This window comes from Podarcis pityusensis, assembly GCF_964106645.2.
Source record: "Podarcis pityusensis genome assembly, chromosome: 14".
Classification (NCBI taxonomy): domain Eukaryota; kingdom Metazoa; phylum Chordata; class Lepidosauria; order Squamata; family Lacertidae; genus Podarcis; species Podarcis pityusensis.
The window spans coordinates 48,734,371-48,759,487 of NC_138039.1; the positions used below are offsets into that span (position 1 = coordinate 48,734,371).

Sequence of the window (25,117 nt, forward strand, 5' to 3'; positions counted from 1 at the left end):
CATTTCAACCACTGGTGGCATAAAATGCAATATAAAAATTTAATTTGTCACCGGCATGACACCGGCATCACTATATGCTAAAACATAATATCTGACATGTTAGAACCATCACAGATGTCAAGGTTTGTGAAGTTCATTAGATTCTCTTATCCTGAGAAGAAATAAATAAAGAAGAAATAAATAAATCTATCGGTCTCATGTAAATGACATTTGGAACAGGAAATCTTAGGATAGTAAACAATTCAAAGGTCATCCTAGTTGCTTGTTGGTTTTTATAGGATTGCCCTGTAAGTCTCAGTGTTATTTACACAATCCATCAAAGCTGCCCCAGATATGTCTTAACCTTTGTGTGATGTTCAGTGCTAGTAGTATAATATGTGTATGTTATAGATGGGTGGGAATAGTAATACTGGTTCCCCTCCACCTTTTTTTTTAACGATATATATAAGTACATGAACATTAGGTAGAGCACAGAGCCTCCAAAATGTGGTTTTTTTTATTATAAAAAAGCTATGGAAATAGTGGAGTTGTGCCACTAATCCAGCCGCATTCAGACCATTGCAGTAGCAATGAAGGTTGTCTTCTGAAGAAAATACTGCATTTTCACAATTTCTGTTCTTTAATTAGATTTTTATTTTAAAAAACAATACAAAAGCAAACCATATCAACTATGTGGAAACCAAGATTTAGAAAAACTATAAAATGCTATTCTGACTTCTAAGCGGCAGCATACATTGTGACAGAAAACAGAAAGAGTTTTTAAGAATTCCAAATTTTACCTGCCGGTATTGGCAATAGACTTTGTAGATCAGCATTATTGGCATAAGCAATAAAACCCCACCAAGTAGCAGGGAGAGCTTCTAAGTCCTCAGTGCCTTTCAAGAGTTAACTTATGAGTTATCTTATCAGAAATGGCCGCATTTCATTGTCCCAGGTTTTGAATACTGAACTTGAGTGAAATTTCCCCATAAGAATGTGAGGTTTCCTCACACAAGTCATGAATTGGATCTTTAAGATCAGGTAAAGAAAGTACATGTAAATTGGGACAAAATAATTCTGTAAGTGCATTGCCAAATGCCTGTGTTCTGACCAGTAGGCCAAATTATAATTGGTCAAATTTTGTTGAGACAAAATAGGTATCTTAGTAATATCCTTACCCAAAATCCAATTATTTGTGGGTGTGATTGCTTTTCTCTTCCTAACTAGTATCATGCTTTGAACATTCAGCTTCTGAAAGTTACTTAGCTATTTTATTTTTAACACAATTGATCTGGGGGGAGGGGGATTTTCTACTTAATAGGCAATCTTTTTAATTTCATTGCTCGTGGAATTTTATAAATCTGCTGCAGAATAAGTACAGTTGTACCTCGGAAGTCGAACAGAATCAGTTCCGGAAATCCGTTTGAAAAGCAGAACACTCACTTCCGGTTTCTTTTTGGGGGCCGGAACATTCTACTCCTAAGGCGTTGAGGAGCCGAGGTACAACTGTACAACTTTTTTGAAGCTGACTTGAGAAATAGCATTTTTAGAAACCTTATTGATTTTGTGATAGTTATTTAGTTATGCCGATTGTACCTTTCTAGACCAAAAAACTTTGAGATAAATAAAATCAGATACGTTGGCAATCTACTATTGCTGGGTTTTTTGCTGCTTTTTCTATGGATTATAATTTCAGGGATTGTATTTCAAGGCAGTTATTTATTGTTAACTGAATTTTTGTCGACAACACTGCCATGTTTATAAGTCAATATATACTTTAAATATTTTAAATGAAAACTTTATAATACAATTTACAGTAAGTGTGATATTGCAGTACTCTTTGTCATCCAGCTGAAACAAGAAGGCATTCATGGTAGCTTTCTTCCTAATGTTCATGTTTACAAAGAAGTGGGCAGTGAGCATAAAATATAGTGCAATGTTGTGTATGGGGACCATTGTACTACCAGCATTTGGAAAATTATTCTAATTGAAAACTGCTTTGAGCTTTCTCTGATTTATGGTAGATTTTGTGTGCAGAGTCTTGTCTTTCTGGCTTCATTCCTATATTTGTGTGTGAGTGAATATAAGCAATAAATAACTTTGCAGTATTGCAGATAACTGAGGAAATTGTATTTATTCATTGAGTGCTGTTATCAGATTATAAGGTAACTTAAATAGTACATTTCTGACTGCATCATTTTCATTTAGGTTAAATTGTATTTATAAGTGATATAAAATAAGCAGGGGAGGTATCTTTTGTTGAAACAGCTTCCATGCTGGTAAAAGTTTTATGTAAGGTCACACCAAAACCATCCTTTTGAGTAGATGTTTTTTAAAAAACCCAGATGAGAACCCAAGCAAGGTTTCATGCCAGTCAACATCCTGTTGTTCTAGTAGAATGCCGCAGGTGTCCTAGTCATGATTAAACCGGCAATGGATAGATGATATGGGGCATGAACAGCTCAAAGTAAGTCCGTGCCCCAACACGAGCCATTCTCTTCCAGTGTTTGTATTTCCTAGCAGTTGATTAACTTGCTGCCTCATCATCCTCTTTTTCTATGGTCGCCAGTAGGGAATGCCACTTAATATTAATTGCCTTCTAGCCCATAATTACCCTGCCCAGACCACAATTGCAGGCACTCTTAGGCTGAGAGGTTTGGGGTTGATCTCTTCTGACATCATGCTAAACCATGGTTTTTCACTAAGTGAATAAGCCTAATCTGCTCCTGTGCTCTTCCTCCTGTGTGGTTGGGAGGAAGGCTTTGGAAACCTTTACTCTCAGTTAACTATGATTTCCCATTTCATCTTGCCTTGACCCTGACAATAGTCTGTTTCAAAATAAGCCCACTGTAAACAAGCTAGCCTGTTTGAAACACCCAAGTTTCCCAGTTCAGGTGAAACCATAAACAACAAAAAGTGAAAGCTCCCAAACCCCTCATAGCCATTTTGTGGAAAGAGAAGGTGAGCACATAGTTCCAGGAGGAGGATCAACCCATTCACATGTCACTAAGCCATGTCTGAACCTGGGAGTCTCTCCTCCCTTGCTAATCACAGCAGACCCAAGAATGAAGGTGAGGAAATTTCATGTTGTGGGGGCACATTACATGATGAATATTTGGGAACATGCAGAGCTCACTTAACTTAGAAAGGTTCTGTTTGGTTGTCTTCCACTGATGTAGCATTTTATTTGACTAATAGCTTTTCCTGCCTAATCATTGATGGTTGTAGTCTGTTTTATGTAATTTTAATAACTGAGTGTTAAGCAGATCTTTGGCTTCATCCAAGCTGAAAGACTGTGTCCTTGATTGTAGGTTATGTAAATGTCCTCACAACACTCCAGCATTCCTGTGGATTTCATACTGGTTGTGATCTGGAGAAGAGAATCCATACAAATGTGATGTGGTTTTACATTACTGTATATGCATCTCTGTCATAAAACAGCAAGAAGTGTGGGCATTCTTCAAACTGTCTTGTTAACTGGGCATGAGCATTAGCATTAGCATTCTTTCCTGGGGCCGTGTTGGTCGGGGAGGGGAATTGCTTTGCTTTGCTTTGCTTCATCCTGCTGGTTTTCACACAGTATTCATTTTAGCAGAGTGCTGACAACTTTGTACTGTAGTGGAAATGGTTGAAGGTGTGTCTACAGCTCTAAACTTGGCTCACCTTGGAGTAGTGGTTTTCTTGAAACCTGGAAATCATTGTATGCTTTAGAGCCAGATAACAGAACATATCCCTTGTTAACGGAGTCAAAGCCTGATATGGTGCAGCCATCAAATGTATGCAATTTGGTGCAAGGAGGAGGAATACTTCAATAATCTTTTCTCTCTCTTTCTTGCTCTATTCTCGTGTAATGCTACTGACAGAGGGAAGAGTACTAGGAAGGACTACCTGTTAATCTATCACTCTTGATGTCGCTGAGGGCTAGTGGGAGGTGAAGGAAGCAAGGGCCTCCTTGCTTAGAAAACTGGGCCCTGTGGCTTTCATGTGCCTGCAGAACTTTGGAGGTGGGCTTTCCCACTTCTGGTTGCATGTTAAGTGAGGAAGCTTCAAGGTGTATGTAAAGATACTGTTAGACTGCCCAATGATTGCTAGCTCCTCTCCATGCTCTGGGCCCTTTGACAGAGCAGAGGAGGAATATGGCCCATTATGAGTGTACCTCTTGTACTTCCTGAGATGGTATGTACTCATTCAAACTCTTGAATTTGTACCTTTAACTACCTGTGTGTATTTAGTGGGGAGGGGGCTACACAATTATACATAAATAATGTTTGGCCTAATCCTTATCCTTAGGTACCTGAAGCATTATAATACCTGCATGTGCGAGAATCTGTTGTGAGAGACTGACATAATTGTTGGTTTATCTTGGTTGGTTTCTGCTACCCTTCCCCACACTCATTCTGAATTTCAGTTTTATTCTCTAAACTTTAATGCAGAGCTTTTCAAACATTAGTGTGTCAGCTGCAGTGTGCAGGTGTGTCACTCAAATGCTCCCTGTGCTCCTCCCAGGGCTGGAAATGGGTTAGTTTAACCTCCAGTTTGCTAGTAAATCTGAATTACTGTGTCACAAAACGATGCATGTCTAAAAATTCTGTCACCAACATGAAAAGTTTGGAAAGCTCTGCTTTAATGACTGCATGAGATGCTGTGAGTTATAGCCAATTTGCATGACTTTCTTAGCTGGCCTTGAGGTGAGTATTAACTCTTCAGCACCATAATTGTTGGACTGCAATAGTTTCCTGGGGTACTTGTGAGGGGAGCTCAATAACTTCCTTCATGACATGTTAGAAGTCCTCTGAATTTGCCCTCCATGAGCGTTGATGAGGACTGCTGGGGTGTCAGCTGCATTATTAAGTACTGGTGGTGTTTTTTGCCCTTCTTAGATTGGACCACCATGTTTTCAAATGCATCAGCAGAGAAAGCTAGAAATGTCCTAATGGTGGAGGCAGCGCGCACAGAACTGGTGGGAGAACAGGCAGCGTGCCAGCCAGCCCCAGGCCAGCCAAGTGCCATTAACTTTTCTTTGAAGCAACTGGGTACAGATATCAAGTGAGTATTGTGTGTTGTGTTACTTGACAGTGTTCATCTAATGGGGGTGGCATAAATACTACCATGTGATTGCAAAAATGTTTATGTTCGGATTAAGCCTGTGGAGCAGATGATATTTCTTCCCCTCCCCAAAAATAATACATTTTGAACTGAAGCTGTTCATGATTTAGCGGAGGTAACATTTGGACCTAGGTTCCCAGCAGCAACATTCAACTTGCAGCCCACTGGCTTCCATAATAACTTTATTATGTTTCAGGGGAAACATGTAGGCTAAATTTAAGCAAGGCTGTGGAGATGGAGTTAAGCTGACTAGGGGTGCCAGTGATCAGGGAACAGGACTTTAAGACAAAGTTAAAACCAGTGGGGGACCTGCGAAAATCCATGTGGGAGTCCAGTTCCCATGTCAGTTTGCTACCTAAAGCATCTCAAGGTGTGGAAATGGAGTTATTAGAACGTACTAGAACCTGCCGCACAAGGTGCATCTCGGAGTGAAAATCTCCTCATAGGAAATTTTGTCCATGGTGTGATTACTTTCCACACCATGTTTCTGTTATGAGCAAATGGTGGTTCTTTCATTGAACAATTTTCCCCCGCACTGATGCTTTCCACCAGTTTACATGAAGCAGAATTTAGTTGGCAGATCTGTAATTTCATCATAAAAAATACATTGGTACCTTTCAGCTTTCTGGTAAGGAGAAAGTTTTAGCAATGATGAAATGTAGCGTCTTACCCACCATGCTGCACCAGCTCTCTTTCGCTTGCCCTTTGAAAAGGACATAATACCCTGTTCACATAATACACTGTTACTCCTGTTTAAAAAGTTCTAGATCATTTATCTTTGAAACAATATTGGTCATTGAACATAATAAAGAGATTGATTGATACATCTTTAAAACAAATGTCTTGAAACATTGTAAAGAAAAACACCCCATAAATATCTCTCTGCCTTTGTGTTCTCTTTTTAAATAGTGGGAAAGGCACATTGACTATCTAAGAAGTAACCATTTATAAGGCTTGTGCTGCTGCTGAAGTCACTGTTTTGACCTTGGCCAACTTCTGGCAACAGTTTTGTGGCAACTGACCTCAGATCACTTCTCTTCTCTTCTTACCATCCCCACTCGCACCCTTTCATTAATGCTGAAAGGCTGCCCAGGGGGAGTAAGTCTTGCAAGTACTTCTGCAGCACAAGCTCCCATCAGTTTCTAGGGGGCGAAGCTTCAGTACTTGGAGGATTTTCCTCTCCTGGTTCCTTTTCCAGATGGTTATGGAGCAGGGCACATGTGGCAACTGTTGCCTTGGTTGCACTGGAAAAATTAAACCACATCCTTCTTGTGATTTCAATGAGTGTGATTGATACCCCCACCCCTATGCTATTTAGTTGCACAAAAAGGCTTTTGAAAGGAAAATGTTGGATGTGCAATTCTGAATATGGTCTAAGAATTTTTCTCTGCTTGTCAGTTTGACCACAAAAATGTCCATAATGGGATTCTGAATCTTGCATAGCATACTGTTTGTAGGAAAACTAAGGCATCTCTGAATTACTCCAGATCAGGCACCCCCAACCTTTGGCCCTCCAGATGTTTTGGACTACAATTCCCATCATCCCGGACCACTGGTCCTGTTAGCTAGGGATCATGGGAGTTGTAGGCCAAAGCATCTGGAGGGCCGCAGGTTGGGGATGCCTGCTTCCTCTATGTGATCCTTTAACTCCTAGTGTATAATGTTAACTTTTGCTTCGGGCATAACATAGGGAAATATCAGCCCTGCACAGAACTTCAACCGTCATCTGTTTTGTGTTACTTATCAGATTGTGTTCCTATGTGGCAAACTGGTTGTGCATAAAGTAGCCTTCGCCAACCTGGTTTCCTCCAGATGTCCTGAACTACAGCTCCCATCAGCCCCAGCCAGCATGGTTGTATGGTGCTCCTTACTTAGGAAATCAAATGAACATTTTTCTTGGCTGGATCAAGCTTTTGTGGACATTATGTGGAACCTGCAGCCCTCCACATGTTGCTGGACTACAACTCCCATCCTCTCTGACCACATCTACATGATAGTATGGGTTGATGCCTCAAGATCTGGAGGGGCACAGGCTTCCCACCACTGTTGTATGGTCTAGTGTAACTTTCACCAACTTGGTTCCAGGGCTGGCCCAATATACTTTGCTGCCTGAGGTGAACCAGAAAATGGTGCTCTCCTTGGGAATTGTAGTTTGTTAAGGGTGCTGGGTTACAGCAAGGATAGGGAGTATCAGGCTAAGGGACCAATGCAGCCTTCCAAGCCTCTATGTTGGGGCTCAGGCCACCCCTCTCCAGTCCTGCTTTGCACCCTCAAGTTTTGTTTTGTTTACTGTCTGAAATGGTTCTTTGGATGGAGGACAGTACTGTGGTGGTAGAAGAGCTCCCCCTCCCCTGCAACCCCTCCTGCCTCCTCTTTCCATTCCACTGACTGACCTGTCTTTTGCCTTTGCACCATGGCTTACTGGCTGGAGACTGAAGCTGCTCTCTTGCAAAGCTGGAAGCCTGCATGTCGGGAGGGAGCTGTGCACACAGCACAGCAGTTGAGTGGGACTCTGTGGGCTAGAGGTTTGATAGAGGTACAGAAAGGGAGGGGAAGCAAGACTCTGAAATGGGGAGGAGAAACATTGTGGTGAAGCAAGGGGGACTAAATGGAGAAGAAAAATGGGGGTGAGGAGGGAAAAAGAGGAAAGCCAGAAAGCAAGGGGAAGGGTGTGCAGCCGAGGAGGCAGCTATCAAGTGCAGGAGGTGGAACTGTTGCTCCTCGCAGCTGTGTGGAGCCTGCCACCCTAAGGCCACTGCCTCACCTTGCCTCATGGTGCCCTCCAGATTTTATGTCTGGAGCTGTGGGAGCTGTAGTCCAACATCTGGAGGGCACCAGGTTGACAAAGGCTGGTCTAGCGTCTCTCACAAGTACTTTACCAGTAACTCCCTCCCCAAACATATGAAGGAAGTTCCAAGATCTTGCGGAAATTGTAGAGTCAGCCAAGGGAAATAACATTAACTTTACCAAGTTCCCCCTTGTTGACTGCTTAACCACAATTGCCAGGCTTTCTCTTTCAGAAATACAGCAGTTTTATCACGTGCTTTGAATGTTTCTCTTTGCAAAATTAGCTAATATGTGTTCATGTGTTTTAACAGCTACTGAGCAATTTTAGTACAGTTGTTGCAGATCCATAGTAAAGAGTGGTTGCTGTTACCAAGATTGTGTTACACAAATTCAAGACTGCACTTACGACTTCATTTCTTGGCAAACATGATTGCTTGAAATACATCTGTTCTGGTAAACTTCCTGAAGCTCGGTGCAGATTAGTGTATCTTAAATGCATGTACTGTAGTAACCCTTGAGTGGTGTAATCATATGGTGAGATTTTGCAACCGTAATTCTTATATCAAACTAGCAAATGGCATTTTTCACTCTTTATACAATTCCTCATAGTGTTTATAAAGTTGCTTTACATGCCTTGATTTGTTTTTTTAAAAATATATTTTATTTACCATTTTCAATTTTCTTATGTGCACTGATGATAGTCAGTTTGGATGGGGAGCTTTTATCCATTTCTGCAGTCACACAATCAACCAGTAGCTGAACTGGGTTCCACACAGTCACAAAAACAAGTCACAAAAATGAAGTCACAAGCTACAGTCACAAAAGTGAAGTCACAAGTCAGTCCCATAAAATGAACAACAAAACACAGTCAAAAAACCAAAAAAGCCACACCAAAACGCAAAAAAAATAAATCAAAAACAAAACCTCCAAATATAACTTCTGTGTTGCATGGGTGCTCGGGACTCCACAGCTGGCAGACTCAACAGGAAGCCTCTGATTAGCAGCGAGGGACTCAATTAACAAACGAAACACATTCAACAGGAACCGGATGATGAAAAGTGACCCCTAAAACAGCAATTTTACATGGATTTTACTATCTAACAAGGCCATTGATCCATAAAATGAAATCAATAAAACAGAACAAAATGAAAATGTGATTTTTTTTCTTACCTGCGCTGATGATAGTCATTGTTTGGATGGCAGCTCAGGGTCCTCTTCCACAATCACAATCGGCTTGGCTCCCACCATTCGCGGAGGCCTCAGAGAGCTCCCATGGCTGGAGCCCAGTCGCGGACCCTCCGCAGGCCCCACGGATGTCCGGGCTTGGCTCTGGGCAGCGGCGAGGCCTCCGAGAGCTCGGAAAACTCACTTCTGGGTTAAAATCATTCGTAATCTGAAAAAATGTAACTCGAAGTGTTTGTAATCCGAGGTACCACTGTACTTTGAATTTAAGTGTAGTAGGAAATGATTTACTATTTTAAGTGGAAAGCCTCAGGGATTCCTTGAGTGATCCATTGTTGCTGTCATAGATTGTAGCAGAGTCACTTATTGCATTACCATATGCTACAAATGGCTTTCTGAGACTTATTTGGAGCAGGCTGTCATTGACAGGGTGGGAAACGTCTGAAGCGTAGTCCAGCCTTCCCCACTTGATGTTTTGGATTGCAACTCTCATCAGCCATAGCCGGTGCATGTCAGCTGAGCACCTTTCTATATCTTCCTGGGAATAATTTTTAGTCTGAAGAGTATAAATTAAACTCCTAGCCCTTGATATTTAAATGCACATTTGACAAACTTTTGCAGTGTAGGCATCTGCATCAACCAAGTTCTCTGCTTTGGAGTGAATTTGGAACCAAGAGAAATTGAACAAAACAGTAGTTTTGCTTGCTTTTGATTTCTACAGTTGTGTATCCTTTATTTTAAAAATTACACTTCTCTCTGTTTGTATAACTACTTCTTAATTTCTGTACTTGCCAGGAACTCTGTGTCTTCACTAAGAACTGGAAAAGGAAGCAATGACAACCGTAAGAGTATTTTTTACACAGAGGAGTGGGAATTTCTAGATACGAAGGATTTGGAGGAGTCAATAGTTCAAGATCGGAAGAGGTTTTCAGGAGAGCAGAGCAAAGGTACTCCACTGTTCCTTCTCCCCACATCTCCCGTCCCCTTCTTTTCTACTATTGTACTTGCTAAGATTCTTTATATTTCTATACCATTGACCCTTAGGAGCTGATGAAAATGCAGTCCACTCTAAAGGCACACCATGAAAATGGGTTCTCTATTGATAAAGAATGCTGATAATATCTCTTCTTGGAAACTGATTTGCTTTTGGATTTTTCTGTCTTAGCTACCGGGATACCTGGACTCAAACTTGCACTGCTGTGACTTATTTCCATCAGACCCATGCTTGTGTCAAGGCATTTTTCTTGAGTGTACTTTTAAGCACAAAGTACCTCTTTATTAAACAATATGTTGCAAATTGGTTATATTGTACTATATGCAAGAGTGAAGAGAGTAAGGAATACAGCATTTTGGTGCAATTGATAGGGGTTTAGATTCAAGTAGAGAGGTTTGGGGGGGAGACTTGAGTTCAAATCCACACTCAGCCATGGCAATTGTGGCTAAACGTCCGTTACAGGTAGGTCAGTCTGAAGTCTGAGGAGGAAGATGGATAGGATACAAATGTGATGATTTAAAAAATGGTAGGAGTTTGTTTCTGCACAGATGTTTTCAACTTTAAATTGGGAAGGTCTTCCATCTGATCAGAGTCGCTTGTGGTGACTTGTGGTTAGTCTGATGAAGGAAATACGTGCTTCCTTGCTCAGTTTCCTTTACTATTGTAATGAGTTGGAGCTCACTACAGACAATGGATTCTGAGGCTAAGTCTCCAAATGTAACCCTAGTTCTAACACAAACCACAGAGGATAAATGAGAGCGCATACTATGGGCTCACTTCCTTGTAGTGGCAAAAAGGGTTAAAACTAACATCCACTGAAGTAGCAGGCACTTCTTTTTTCAGTTCTAATTTTGTCCTGGTATATGATTTCTTAATTGTGCATGGTCTCACTGCTTAGAATTAAAGGGACAGGGAGAAGAGAACTGAAGGAAACCGATGACATACAATTAATTAATCAACTTGGAAGTGCTTGCTTCAGTCTTTGTTCCAGATTTGGTGATTGAGTACAGTAGTGTTCTTTTAACAAAGTCAGGAATGTGTCCAAATACATTTTAGTCTGAATGAGGAAAAAAATATATCTTCTTGTGCAGGCGTGTCTGGTCCAGCCTTTCCATTTGATTTTGGCCGCATTCCACACAGAACAAGGCGTCCTTTAAAGGAAATGATTGCAGGCAGCAAAAACCGGAATAGCACGGAGTCTTCTCCTGATGAGTGTAATGGAAACAAGCTGGCTTCCGAGATGCAGTTGAAGTTCCAGAGCCAACAGGAAGAGTTGGAGAGTCTCGAGAAGGAGCTGTTGAGTCAAAAGGTAACTGGTCTACAAGCTAGAGAGGAACAGGAGCTGGAGCTGGAGCCAGCATTGGCATCATATATGGCAGGTTTTGCCAAGCAGTGCAGGAGAACCTGCCTGGCACACATTAGAGGCGGGTGGTTTAGACTACAGTACAGCGCCTCTTGGGCTTGCCGATCAGAAGGTTGATGGTTTGAATCCGCTTGACGGGGTGAGCTTCTGTTGCTCTGTCCCAGCTTCTGCCAACCTAGCATTTCGAAAGCATGCCAGTGCAAGGTACCGCTGCGGTGGGAAGGCAAATGGCATTTCCATGTGCTCTGGTTTCCGTCACAGTGCCCTGTTGCGCCAGAAGCTTGCCACATGACCCGGAAAGCTGTCTGTGGACAAATGGCAGATCCCTTGACCAGAAAATGAGATGAGCACTGCAACCCCGTAGTTGCCTTTGACTGGACGTAACCGTCCAGGGGTCCTTTTCCTTAGAGGCATGTTAGAGGATGTAATGAAACACTCCCAAATTTTTGTATGTGCATCTTCTGGGACCCAGCCCTAGGCATTCTACACCTGCTCTGAGTTCTTTATACTACAAATGTGTGGTTGCCAGAACCAGGGACGGGCCAGGTTTTCCCTCTGTAGCCTATGTGAAGACAGTGTGCATTCTTCATTTTAAAAAATAGCTAGCTGACCTCTTAAACACATTTTTAAAGAATTACAGAGACCTCACTGCTGCTAAGAACTTTGCGGGAGGGGTTGTTTGTTTTTTGCCATGCACAGGAATTGAATAGAAACTCAGAGATGGCTGCTTAAAATGCTGTTCAGCCCAACATGGTTCTTGTGCCTTGGTGCAGCCTTTTCCACCCTCATTCCTCTAGATCTTGAGTGGGTGACATTTGTCCTCCCCCACACAATGCTGCTGAACTGTGGCTCTCATCAGCCCCAGCAAGCATGCCCAATGGCTATGGATGATGGGAGTTGCAGTTCTGCAGCATCTGGTGGGGCGAATTCCCCATCCCTGTGCTTCAGTTCCCATCATCCCTGGCCATGCTAGCTAGGGCTAGAATCGGACAGCATCTGGAGAGTACTATGTTGGAGAAGGCTACCTGTTATCTACTTACCTGTAATTGTCTCCAATTCAAAGCCTTAAGCTGTCCAGATTTTTTTTTTTTTAAATGATTGTAGGTGTAGGGAGAGAGATTAACTTGCAGCAGAATTTTGATGTGCTTGGTTTAAAAATGCTTCCAGTTACTACCCTAATTGTTCCTTTTGAAGATCTGCTGTAGGTATGGCCAAAGGCTGGCATCTACCCAGAGGTTTGATTCTTCTCTTTCAACAGGATTCAGTTCCATGTTGCAATGGTTTTAAAACTTTCCTCAATTTAAAAAATGGTGTAATGTCTGTCACGAGGGGTAGATGCACAAGTGATGGAAGTTAAGAGCCCTCTTGGTTGCACAGATCTAGTTTATCTTTTATTTAACCAAATAGTTTTTTTTTAAATTTGGTTTATTATTTGTTGTAAAGCAAACCTCTAAGCGGTTTACAAAAATATAAAATATTGGCACCACTGCTTCTGCTCACTCCACTTACCAACCATGTCTATCTGCCAACCCCTTTCCAAAGCCCCCATCCCCCGCCAGCCTGCTCCTGCTTCAGAATAGAGCTGCTGTGCTAAACCTCTGTGAATTGCTTGGTTAAAGCTTGTTGCAACTGCATTTAATGGAGGCAGGTGCTTCAGAGTAGCTTACTAAACCAGTCTGTGAAGCACCTCTCCTTCCTCCTGGATGCCATTTGTCACACTGGAGTTGGCATGGTGGCCATGCAAACTGCAATGTGATGCAACATGATGTATATAGGAAGAAAACAAAAATATTCTCAGTAAAAATAATTAAGCACAAGCATATAAAAGTTGTCAAAGGAGGAATTTAAATCAACAGTAGCTAAGAGGTAAAGCACATCTAACTTGCACATGCCCCCATGTTCACCAATATCCTTTTTTTCCTTCTCCTTAAAGGAACTTGTGCGGCTTCTGCAGCAGACTGTCAGATCTTCACAGTATGACAAATATTTTGTAGGGCATCTTTGTGATGGAGTCCCCAAAGATAAGTTAGAGCTGCTTCATGAAAAAGACAATCAGATATTGGGTCTCAACAACCAGCTTGAAAAGCTTAATCTGGAGAAGGACAGTTTGCGGCAGGAAGTAAAGAATTTGAAATGCAAGGTGGGCGAGCTCAATGAGCAGCTGGGCATGCTTATGGAGACCATTCAAGCCAAAGATGAAGTGATCATGAAACTTTCCAGGGAGCTGAGTGAATGCGAGGGCCAGTCATCTGGCCAGAGTGGAGGATCAGTCCATTCTCCCATGTCTTCTTCCATCAACAAAGAACTGCAGGAGCTTGACAGGCTGAAAGTAAGGAACATTTTTGCTTCAGTAGTGGAGGCCCTTCGAATTCCATGTGATGTGCCCTTCTGTAGGCTGAATATTTTCAGGAAATAGTTTGAACCTTGGTTTGGAAGCAAGGCACTTACCACATTTCACTAATTTTGGACACAAGGGCTAAGTTTGGTTGGTAAAAACTATCAAGTAGAGAATGCGAATGGAAGAGAGGTGGGATGAGGATCATTTGAAGGTGGCCCTGACTTGCCAGACTATGTTTTGGCATTGCATCTATCTGAGTTGAGCTGTAGGGGACCCAATTCTCAGATCACAACAGGTTTTGCAAACAAGGTTTAAGGAATGGGGTCACATCCATGAATAAGTAACAAAATGCCATAAGAGCAACATCATGAGAACACATATAGCATGATACAAATACAGATTAAAGAGAGAGCGACAATATATGTGGCAAGATGCTGCCTTATTTGACAACCTTCAGACCTGAAGAGTCTTAAGGGAAGACAGAGCCCAGCAGAAACAGTCACAGCTTAATGATTTGAAAATATAGAACTCTTTTATAAACTTTCATTGCTTCCCTATTTCTTGATGCTTGAGACACATTTGATTTTTAAAGTAGAGCTTCTCAAGAAACTTAGCATGATCTTGAGTGATTGAGCAACAGTTGGAAGTCAGTGAGTCAGATCATTGTTTTGTCATTAGAATTTCATTTTCCCTATACAGTAGTTGTACAAAATTGGAGAGTACAGTTTTACTAGTGGCCTAGCCCTAAAATGGTCCACCGTGTCAAGTTCTAATGAGTGGAATTTATAGCACGCCTTTCAGTTCTTTGACTATCTACCTCCCCACTTGAGCACTTTCTTTGTACAGAATTACTGTACTGCCTCCCCCCTGTGTCAATATACTGTTTTAAAAACACAAGAAAAGTAGAGCTTCTTGGGTCAAGCTTCACTAGTCCTTACTGCTTGTATTCCTCATAATATATTTTTTAAATAACCTATATTTATCCATATCTTTTGTTCACAGGATAGTCTTCAGGGTTATAAAAACCAGAACAAATTTTTAAATAAAGAGATCCTAGAACTGTCTGCTTTACGGAGAACAGCTGAAAACAGAGAAAGAGACTTGATGACAAAGGTCAGCTTAACACAGATGCTCATTGTAAATCTTTCACTTGACACAAAGTAAACTCCTGCTAGCTTTCATTGCCAGAAGTGAAAATTTCAAGCAATATATAGAAAGAGGAACTTAAAACTTATTGTTATGCTGATTTGCAGAACCCTCTGTCTTTTTCTGGAATTGCAACATCCTCGTTTTATCTCAGAGGTGGGGAACCCTTTTTCAGTCTTAGGTTTGCAGCATTCCTTCACGGGCAGCCTTCCAGGCGACACACAGCAGTTGTGGGCAGGGCAGATGCATGTGGATGTGACTCTTACCTTTGTGCAGGAGATTGTAGCCATGCAAAAAATCATCAGTTACTGCACATACGCATCTCTACATCCTCCTTCCACACAACCAAGAGGCGTGCATTCTGGCCAAGCAAAAGCACTTGAGGAGGTGTTATGGTCTGGGGAGAATCCCAGGCATAAAGTTAAAGAGGTGTAGGTAGCTGCATTTGGCCTCTGGGACAGGTTTCTCAACCCTGTTTTATCTTCATGGGAGAGGGACAGCTGGTGCATACACTCACTTACTCACTCGCTTATTGAAATGGATTCCCATGCATCACTGAAATGTTTCTGCAAGTGCCAATTTGAAAGAATTCTTTGGTGTATTCTCTGCAGTATACAAGCCTTGAAGCCAAGCTCTGCCAAGTGGAAAGCAAGTATCTTATCTTGCTTCAAGAGATGAAGACCCCAGTTTGCTCAGAGGAGCAGGGTCCTTGTCGTGATGTGGTGACCCAGCTCCTGGAAGATGCCTTGAAAGTGGACAGCAGTGAGCACCTGGAGCAGACATACTTCAAACCTCACATGGTCAGGTAAACAGAAGACTCTTGATAACTTCACATTTGATACAACTATATAAATAAAGTAAAACACCACAGCCTTTTCTGAGAGCTAGTGCAGTGTAGCAGCTGAGGGACTAAGCTGGCACTCACAGTTTTAAATCTCTTAACTGCAACTATGTCTTTGCCTGGTTGCCCTTTGGCAGTCCTTTTGGACCCGAAAGAGGGCAGAATCGGGGTGGGGTGAAATGGGGTGCACGTATGCATGCTCCACCAGCACACATGGGGGCTGGGGCTGGGCCCTCTGTGCAAAATGGTTGCCACCTGTACTAAGATAATACAAGACTCATGTTGTTAGGACTGTTGTAAGAGTTATGGAACTACCTCAGTGGTTGAGCGCCTGAGTTCAGTCCCTCAGTTTCCAGGAGAGAATCCCCTGCCTGAAATCCTGGAGAGCTTGTGCTGAATTGGTGTAGAGTAGCCTTTAGATGCCATACACTGAGTGAGATGATTGGTCCATCTAGCTCAGTATTGTCAACACTGACTGGCAGCAGTTCTTGGATAATATACTTATGAAGGACAATTGTCTGGAGTTCTACTATTTTTAGTATACTAACCACTCCCTCTTCTCTCCTCATAGCCTTCTTCCTTTTCCTTTCTTGTTTTGATCTATTCTCTTTCTTTATTGATATTACTGCATTTTGTGTACTAGAAAGTGAACATAAAAGCAATTACCAGGGGAAGAAAAACATTGACTGGCAATGACTCCAGAATTCTAGAGCTTCCCTTCTCTCCATGGAGATGCTGTAGGCATAACCTAAGACCTTCTGCATGCAAAGCATGTGCCTTAGATAGTTCTGTGCTAGCTGGTCATTTGTCTGACTTGGTAGAAGGCAGTTTCCTATGTTCTTGTGTGAAGTGTTGTGTAATGTTAAGACACCAATGCCAAATACTTTCTTTACTTCTGCATTTGGAATGGGTGCCAGTAGCATTGTATTTTCTTTGGGGAACAGTGGGACTGAATTTAACAGCTTTTTAGGGTGAGCTGCTCTGAGCTAGAACTTCTGCAACCTCCCTGGCAAGATGACCCCTTAAATATTTGTAAACATTTTGTGGGTTCAATGTGTGTGTGAAAGAGGGGTGTACCATCCCTTAAATAATTAGTTGCAAAGCCTGGATTAACTTAAGTAACTCAAGTATAATCAGCATGTTTTCTAACTTGAGAAATTTTTTGTCTGAACACTTACCAAAGTATGTAACTTAATAATTATAATATACTATAATAATATCATATCATATCATATACCATCTTTCACCAAAAGATTTCAGGATGGTTCACAAGATATTTGGAAATATTCTCTAAAACAGGAGACAGGAAACTGGAGGTGAAGGACGATCACTGAGTTCTGTTGGGAAAGGGGAGGATGGAGAAGCTCCAAGCTCCGAGTCCTATCCCTTGCCATTGGAAAATAATGGTTAAAATGTTTGAGACTAGAAACTTTTAATTTTACAGTGCGATGGCATTACCATTCAATAATTTTGGTGAGCACAGGTGTAATTAAATCCTCAGCATTGTCATTGGCAATTATTTTGCTATTAAATCTGTCACATATGCTTTGAAGTGTTAAATCAGTGTAAGAGACCACCTTATACATCCAGTAGATTGCTGTAGTCTGCAGAAGAATTTCTCCTGCAAAACCCAAAGATCTTAGAGCAAGACTTTCAGGGTGGTCACCCCTGCTCTATGAAATAGTATTCTTGTTGAGATATGACAGACTCCCACTATTTAACTTTCCAGAAACAATTGAAGATATTTGTGTTCTGACAGGCTTTCCCAGGTCTTTCCCATTGCTGTCCATTTGCTAGGGTTTTTGTCTTGTTTTAAATGTATTTGTAGGCTTTGTACTTTTCACTGTTCATAATTACCTTATATGCAAATTGCTTTGAGACAGTGGCTTAAAAGAAGATGGATAAGTTCACAATAAACAAACAAACAAACAACAACAACCCTTTAGGTATAAGGGTAAAGGACTCCTGGACAGTTAAGTCCAGTCAAACTTGACTATGGGGTGCAGTACTCATCTCACTTCAGGCCAAGGCATTTGTCTACAGATAGATTTCTGGGTCATGAGGCCAGCATGACTAAACCAATTCTGGTGCAACAGGGCATTGTGACGAGTGCCAGAGCACATGGAAACGCTATTTACCTTCCTGCCACAGCAGTACCTATTTATCTACTTGCGCTGATATGCTTTCGCACTGCTAGGTTGGCAGGAGCCGGGACAGAGCAACAATAACTCATCCCATCACGCGGACTCAAACTGCTGACCTTCCGATCAGCAAGCCCAAGACGCTCAGTGTTTTAGACCACAGCGCCATCTACTCCCTTACTAAAATGAATGAGTTAACAGAATGAGGGGGGGGGAACTTAGTTCATTTTTCTGAGCTCACAAAAGAGATAGCAAACTTCCAGAATATCACCTTTCTCTTGCTTGAGTTTTTTTTCATTCCTAAAGATTCCCAGTTAATCAGATTTCTCTCTCCTTTACAGTGAATATGATATTTATGGGTTTCAGACAGTCCCAGAGGATGATGAGGAAGAGAAGCTGGTAGCGAAGGTTCGGGCCTTGGATCTGAAATCTCTCTCCCTTACTGAAAACCAGGAGATGTCCACAGGGGTGAAGTGGGAGAACTATCTGGCTAGCACCATGAACAGGGAGATGGTGCGTTCTGTGGAACTCAAGAACCTCATTCGGTATGGTATTCCGCATGCCCACCGCTCCCAGATGTGGAAATGGTGCATTGGCCTTCATGTAAAGAAGTTCAGAGAACACATGGACCCAGGCTACTTCCAATCACTGCTTCAGAATGCCCTGAAGAAGCAGAACCCGGCTTCAAAGCAGATAGAGCTAGATCTTCTGCGGACTTTGCCCAACAACAAGCATTACTCTTCTCTGACATCTGAAGGAGTGCAGAAGCTGCGGAATGTCTTGCTTGCATTTTCTTGGCGAAACCCAGACATAGGATATTGCCAGGGTCTCAACAGGTAGAATCTGTTTTCTTCATTTTCTGTAGTCATTTGGCATATCTCACTTTTATTTATTTATTTTTTAAAGAAATATTTATTGTCATTTTGTTATGAGAGGAGAAACATAAATTACATAGAGATTCCCCTTTATCTCCACAATATGAACTGGTGATATTTATTGTTAAAGCAAAAGGCTGGGTGGTCTAAAATAGGAGTTAAAGGCGATGGCAAATGAGCTAAATGTGATTGCCATTTATGCCATATTCAAAGGGTCAGCTGTAGAAACAGATTACTTATTTTGCTCATGTGAGCCCATGAAGTTTTCAGGATGGGTAAGGTGTTAAGAGAGGGTTGCAAAGGTTCCAGTTCCATTTTGGCCCATAGAGTTGAAGCTGAGTTATTAATCATATGTGTCAACTGTTTTAATTGGAAAGCATTGGAAATACAACTTAAGATTTGGGGCACCAAGACCTCCCTTAGTTCTTGGTCAATACAGGGTTAGACAGCACACCCTGCTTTCTTTACCTCCTGAAATAAAATTATTAATCAAGTGTTGCCATTGAGCCAATTGAGAAAGAGGGATAGTTATGGGCAGGACCTGAAAGAAAAATAAGAGATTTATGAAGAATGCACACCTTCACAGCTGCAATTTCGCCTAACCAACTTAAATTTAAATGCTTCTGTAGCCTTTTGTCAAGATCCCCAAAATTCCTTCAGTAAAGTTGACATAACTCCATGATTTTACTACTTTGAGATATCTGAATCCACCACATAGCAATTTAAAACCAGGATTAGAGTGTAACCAGTTGTGTTCTGAAATCATCGAAATAGGAAACATCACTGATTTGTTTTAATTAATTTTTCATAGAATTGTAGAAGGTCATCTAGTCCACACCCACACACACCCAGCAACCTTAGCAGACATACTAAGAGTCTGCTGTAGAGGCAAGAGAGCTCTTTTAGGATCATAGAACATTTTAGCAGATCGTGTGCAAATGGGTTTAATTTATGTTCAGTTCCCTGAATTTGGATATCTCTTAGATTTGTAGCTAAAGCCTCTATTGCCGCAGCTGGTGAACCAGATGAAGCTGGTGAAATACGTATGCATATATGTTTAAACAAGCCAAGCAGCGCTCGTTTTAGCCCTTCTCTGTGGTCGATGCATATATTAGTGCCAATCACTTTCCAGCATCAGTTTTAATGGCACCCAGACTCTTGCAGTTTTGCAATATGAGATTGTTCTGTTTTATCTTCTGTCTTTCAGACTGGTGGCAATTGCACTTCTCTACTTGGAGCAAGAAGATGCCTTTTGGTGCCTAGTTACAATAGTGGAGGTCTTCATGCCTCGGGACTATTATACTAAAACCTTACTAGGCTCCCAGGTATGGAGTGTGCCGGCATGCAAATTCAGCCTCTGAAGGCCTAGTTCTCTCAAACACCAGAAGAGGAATCTTGGTTGGGGCTTTAGCGATAAGCTCTTTCTCCATACATACAACAAATACACATCCCTGCATATAGAAAACTCACATACTGAAATGGAAGTTAGGCTAGAACCTGTTGCCCTGACTTGGTAGATTATTACACACAGGAAGTCTTTCCTTTTGTTTTGCATGTAAAAACATCCAGTCACGTGAATCTCCAGCTGCAATCTGGCTCTTTTGGTTATGAGCCACATGCTTTTTTTGAGAATTAGACATACTAGTCAGCTTGTATGTATTTAGATTTTTGCTCTTTCACACTGATAATGTCCCTTCTGCCAGTGTATATTATATTTCTGCATATGGGGTTCTTGTTCTATAGAAATTATCCCTACTTTTAAATTCCACCTTTTTAATCAGATACCAGTTTGCTCTGGCATTAGAGATTCAGTCACCCTCCTTTAAGGCCTTGTGTGTGAGGCTGCCATTTTATTTTTTTTAAAAAAGATAGTACCGTTTGTTCCATTTTTTCTGAATGAGTTTTCCTTTGTCTTGCACTCCTTTAGGTTGACCAGAGAGTCTTCAAGGACTTGATGAGTGAGAAACTCCCTCGGCTGCATGCCCACTTTGAGCAATACAGAGTGGACTACTCGCTCATCACCTTCAACTGGTTCCTTGTTGTGTTTGTAGACAGTGTGGTCAGCGACATACTCTTCAAGATATGGGACTCTTTTTTGTACGAGGGGCCAAAGGTACATGGCGTAACCCTGAATGTTTCCTGATGTTTGTAAAACCTGTGGGTAAAGCTGAGCTGAGATGCCACCCAGTGGGATGTTCTCCTGCCAAACATTAGTGAAATGAATAGGAGCTGTGCAGTAGCTCAGTTGTCCCATTCATTTCCATGTGCCTTGGGTAGGATAATTTTCTGCTAGGTTGTGCCCTGTATCTTTAATGACTGCTGATGAAACAATTGCTTGAGGAAAGAAATTGAATTGCTGGCAATGTTCAGACTAAGCTATGATACAGCCATGTGTAGATAGGAAGTTTTGGTTTCTGTTTTAACTAACTGCAGTTTAATGTTATGGCTGCACCCTGGCCAGCTGTGTCCAGTCAACTATGACTTACTGAAACCATCTTCAAACCTTGGTTTATGAAGTTGACTTGTTTCAATATATTGTAGTTCGGATTAATCACTGTTTAGGGTTTAGACATAATGCTAAACTGCAGCCAAGCCAGGGGAAGGGGAGGAGAGGAGAGGAAGGGGAATGAATGAACAGCCTGAGTCTTGTTCACAGTAGTTGAGTGTTATGTCCAAACCAGACTATTAAGTGTTAATGTTTTCTGAAGACTATCTTTCATACTGCTTAGAGAATTTGATAGGATGAACTAAATTTACCTCTGGAAGGATATTGACAAATAGTTTTGTGTGAATTCCATGAGACTCTGTTGTTGCACTATAATTAAACATCTCACCAATCTCTGCTTTCCTTGTGAAAACCAGGGTTCTAGTCCTTGTGCCTTGAATGCATGTGGGCAGTGCCTCATGGAGTTTCTGAAGCCAACAGAGTGGGAAGCGAGACTAACCATAATTTTCTAGTAGTTGAGGTGATGAGGCTTTTGTGGCCTACATAGTTGGTGATCTCTTCCATGCAGTTAACTGAAGTGGCAGGGAATTTTAAACACTGCTCATTCTCTTGTAACCTGATGTTTGTCAAACATTTAGGTAATGTTCCGGTTTGCTTTGGCGCTCTTTAAATACAAAGAGGAGGAAATCTTAAAACAGCAAGACTCGATGTCCATATTCAAGTACCTCAGATACTTCACTCGCACAGTCCTTGATGCTAGGTAAGGGCCTTTTTGGAAGTTGGAAACTGCTTGCTTAGAAAGAATATCTATGTTCTGTTTTGGTTTTATTCAAGTCTCTGACTTGACCTTCATTCCATGAGCTCAAATTAAAACAATTTAGTGTAAAGTTTTCTGTGCTGCCTAACTTTCCAAAGAAACTCAAGGCAACTAACAAATTGGTAACAAAATAGTATAAAACAAACAATAATTCTCATTTGAAGCCCTATAATTCAACCGAACATTAACAAACTGAAAACAAACAACAATTCCAGAACAACCATCAAAATTGATTCATTTGATTTGATTTGTTGTGTTTCTATGCTGCTTTTTATTCAAATGATTCCCAAAGCAGCTTATAAACAATAAATAGCAATAACATCACAAATCCAGCATAAATAATGTAAAACAATTAACAAATAATCAATAAAACAATTACAACCTATAAAATACTCTTAGCAAAGCAGCAACTAAAAAATAAGCTGTCATTGACCGGCTGGATGAAGAGTGGTGGGAAGCACCAGCTGGGGAACCCACAAGGGAAGAAGACCCAGAGCCAGGGGATTGTTGGTGGGATGACCATGAGTGGTCAGAGGGAGAAGACTGGGGGGAGGAGGTGTCGGAAGCTGAAGAGGCAACAGGGTTTAGTGAGTAGGAAGAGGCGGTGCCAGAGGACAGTCCAGAATCAGAGGCAGAAGTGGAGGCTAGAAGGTAGGGGGCAAAGGGCAGAGATCAGGCCTATCTGCTGAGACCAGCTCCCCTCCCTTCATATCTCCCAGAACCTGAAGAGTTATGAAGAGGGCAGAGCAAAGACAGACAAGGAGAAGAAGTCTCAGGTTGCTTCAGAAGAACCTGGGGGAGGAGGAGACTTAGAGAGCAGTGGAAAGGCAAGGACCTTCAATCCTTGCAACTGCCTCATTGGGGCAAGACCTACTGGGAAGTGTATTACCAGCTGCCTAGCCTAGTTCTTAGAGCTAGGTGCAGGCAATAGGTTCTTTTCAATCACAGCAGATGGAAAACCAATAGACCACCAGGTAAAGAAGAAGGCAGTTTATTAATTGATAAATATTAATAATATGACACTATAAGCTAGACTCTAAGCACAAATACAAACAGTTATAGAGACAGATAAAGATAAATAATCATATAAGCTCAACTGCACTCCCTGCCAGCTGCTAAGAGACTGCTGCCAACCCTTCAGGCTGGTGGGCAGGTCACACACCCAGGTGGTAAGTGAGCTGGTCCCTGCACTGCTGATTCTTCAGTTCCTCTTCAGTTCGCCTTCAGTTCTTCTCCCTCTCGTTCCTCGGTTCTTCAGTGCTTCTTCTGGAACTCCCTCCTTTGCTGAGATGGGTAGCATTTATAGACACTGGGCAGGCTCAATAGCTGGCTGTGCAGGTGCTCTTAATGATGTACATGTTCCTTCCTTCATATTTTCGGGCATGAACCAAGTTCATGTCTGGGTGCCAGCTTCATGGCTGGGTTGAGGTAGGCCTGTCGCACAGTTGACTCCTTTCCTTATCAGGCCAGCTGGCTAGCCTCTGGCTGATGCCAACTTCTAATTATGCAAGTAGATTTATAGTCTTCTTCATTATATTGATAGATTTATAGTGGCATCTAACGCTAAGTGCTCATTATAAATTGTATATCAGAAGCCCTCATTATAGCAAAGCTGCATTGGAAGCAAGCACACCACCTAGCGATTGCTTTCTGCCACTGCCACTACATTACAGATAGATATGTAAAGAGCTACTGCTGCAATTACCTTGAGATCAGGAGACACCACTTACAGGCATTGTTTCAGAAATACAGGAAGAGGTGCTGTGCTCACTAGACCTGAGTCGTTTTGCTGCTTCTTTGAATAAAGAGTTAACTTTAGTGACACCTGGTGAGTTATTGCTGACCGGCTCCCAGTTGCCACCTTGACATAAGCTAAACATCACAATTACAGCAGATGTCATATTAACACATTATATACAACATTTATAATCTATAAAACAATATTAACCCAAAAGGAGACACAAAACTAGCAGATTAAACATGTATCTGGCTGGCTACCTAAAAAACCCAGACTCTTACAACTACCTAAAGCAGTATAATGATGGAGCCTGACATGCCTTGCTTTTCCACAGATGGGTGCCACAACAGGAAAAGGCCTTAAGAAAAAGAGGGGAAAATTTTAGGTCTAATTTGAACAACCTGGGCTTTAAAAAGCTTTAAATTAGCATTTATATTAAACTATGAGCAGGCAAAAGGAAATGTAAACAGTATTTATTTTTAATCTTCTCCATCCTTCTACAGTTGTACCTTGGTTGTCAAATGCCCTGGAACTCATATGTTTTGGCTCCTGAATGTCGCAAACCTGGAAGTGACTGTTCCAGTTTGCGAACTATTTTTGGAAGCCAAATGTCTGACAGGGCTTCCACGGCTTCTGGTTGGCTGCAGGAGCTTCCTGCAGCCAATCAGAAGCTGCGATTTGGTGTTTAAATGTTTTGGAAGTTGAACGGACTTTCAGAATGGATTCTGTTCGACTTCCAAGGTACGACTGTATTCTACAGCTGACAGGACAGCTTATAAATACAATTAAAACCTTAAAAGCAGCATTAAATAGATATATCCAACATTATTAAATGCCTAGTTAGGTGATAAGTGTTCCACTCACCTGGGGCTGGGAAGACATAAGATTTGGCAGTGGGGAGAACATTCCACAGACGGTGCCATGACCAAACAGGCTCTGTCTCTTATTTTCACCCCCTGTGGGGGCACTTGGAGAAGGACTTCAGAAGATCATTTGAACATTAGGCAAGTTGATGTTGGGAGTAGTGCATTGTTGATGTTGGGAGTAGATGTTTGGAGTAGTGCATTGTGACCCCAGTGAAAAGGGATACATTCCTAGTCACTTCTTGAAGGTACATGTCTGATTATGTCCTGATAATTCTGGCAAGTGGAGTGGTGAGTGTTTAAAAGGCAACTCAACACAGGAGTAGCTTGGTCCCAGATTTTCCCCCCAGGAGTGACACCTCAGGTTTTTGGCAGAAACAGATGAACTGCCTTCTCCTCTTCTCAGAAGACTTTCAACCAACTTACATTGCATGTTCTTTCTTGTTTTGAAATGTACAGGCCCAGGTACTTGAGGTTGCTGACCACTAAGCAGTCCAACAA

At 41.7% G+C, this 25,117-nt stretch overlaps 1 protein-coding gene across 1 annotated transcript in view; it reads left to right on the forward strand.

The window, feature by feature from the left end:
- Positions 1-25,117, forward strand: part of TBC1D2B (TBC1 domain family member 2B) — a 36,178-nt gene that overhangs the window by 5,371 nt on the left and 5,690 nt on the right. The window contains exons 3-12 of the mRNA XM_080980698.1: positions 4,860-5,025; positions 9,850-10,001; positions 11,140-11,357; positions 13,345-13,740; positions 14,752-14,862; positions 15,507-15,700; positions 18,219-18,713; positions 19,960-20,077; positions 20,680-20,865; positions 21,837-21,958. Of these exons, the coding sequence (XP_080836824.1) occupies positions 4,860-5,025; positions 9,850-10,001; positions 11,140-11,357; positions 13,345-13,740; positions 14,752-14,862; positions 15,507-15,700; positions 18,219-18,713; positions 19,960-20,077; positions 20,680-20,865; positions 21,837-21,958 (2,158 nt within the window). The remainder of the gene's footprint in view (positions 1-4,859; positions 5,026-9,849; positions 10,002-11,139; positions 11,358-13,344; positions 13,741-14,751; positions 14,863-15,506; positions 15,701-18,218; positions 18,714-19,959; positions 20,078-20,679; positions 20,866-21,836; positions 21,959-25,117) is intronic.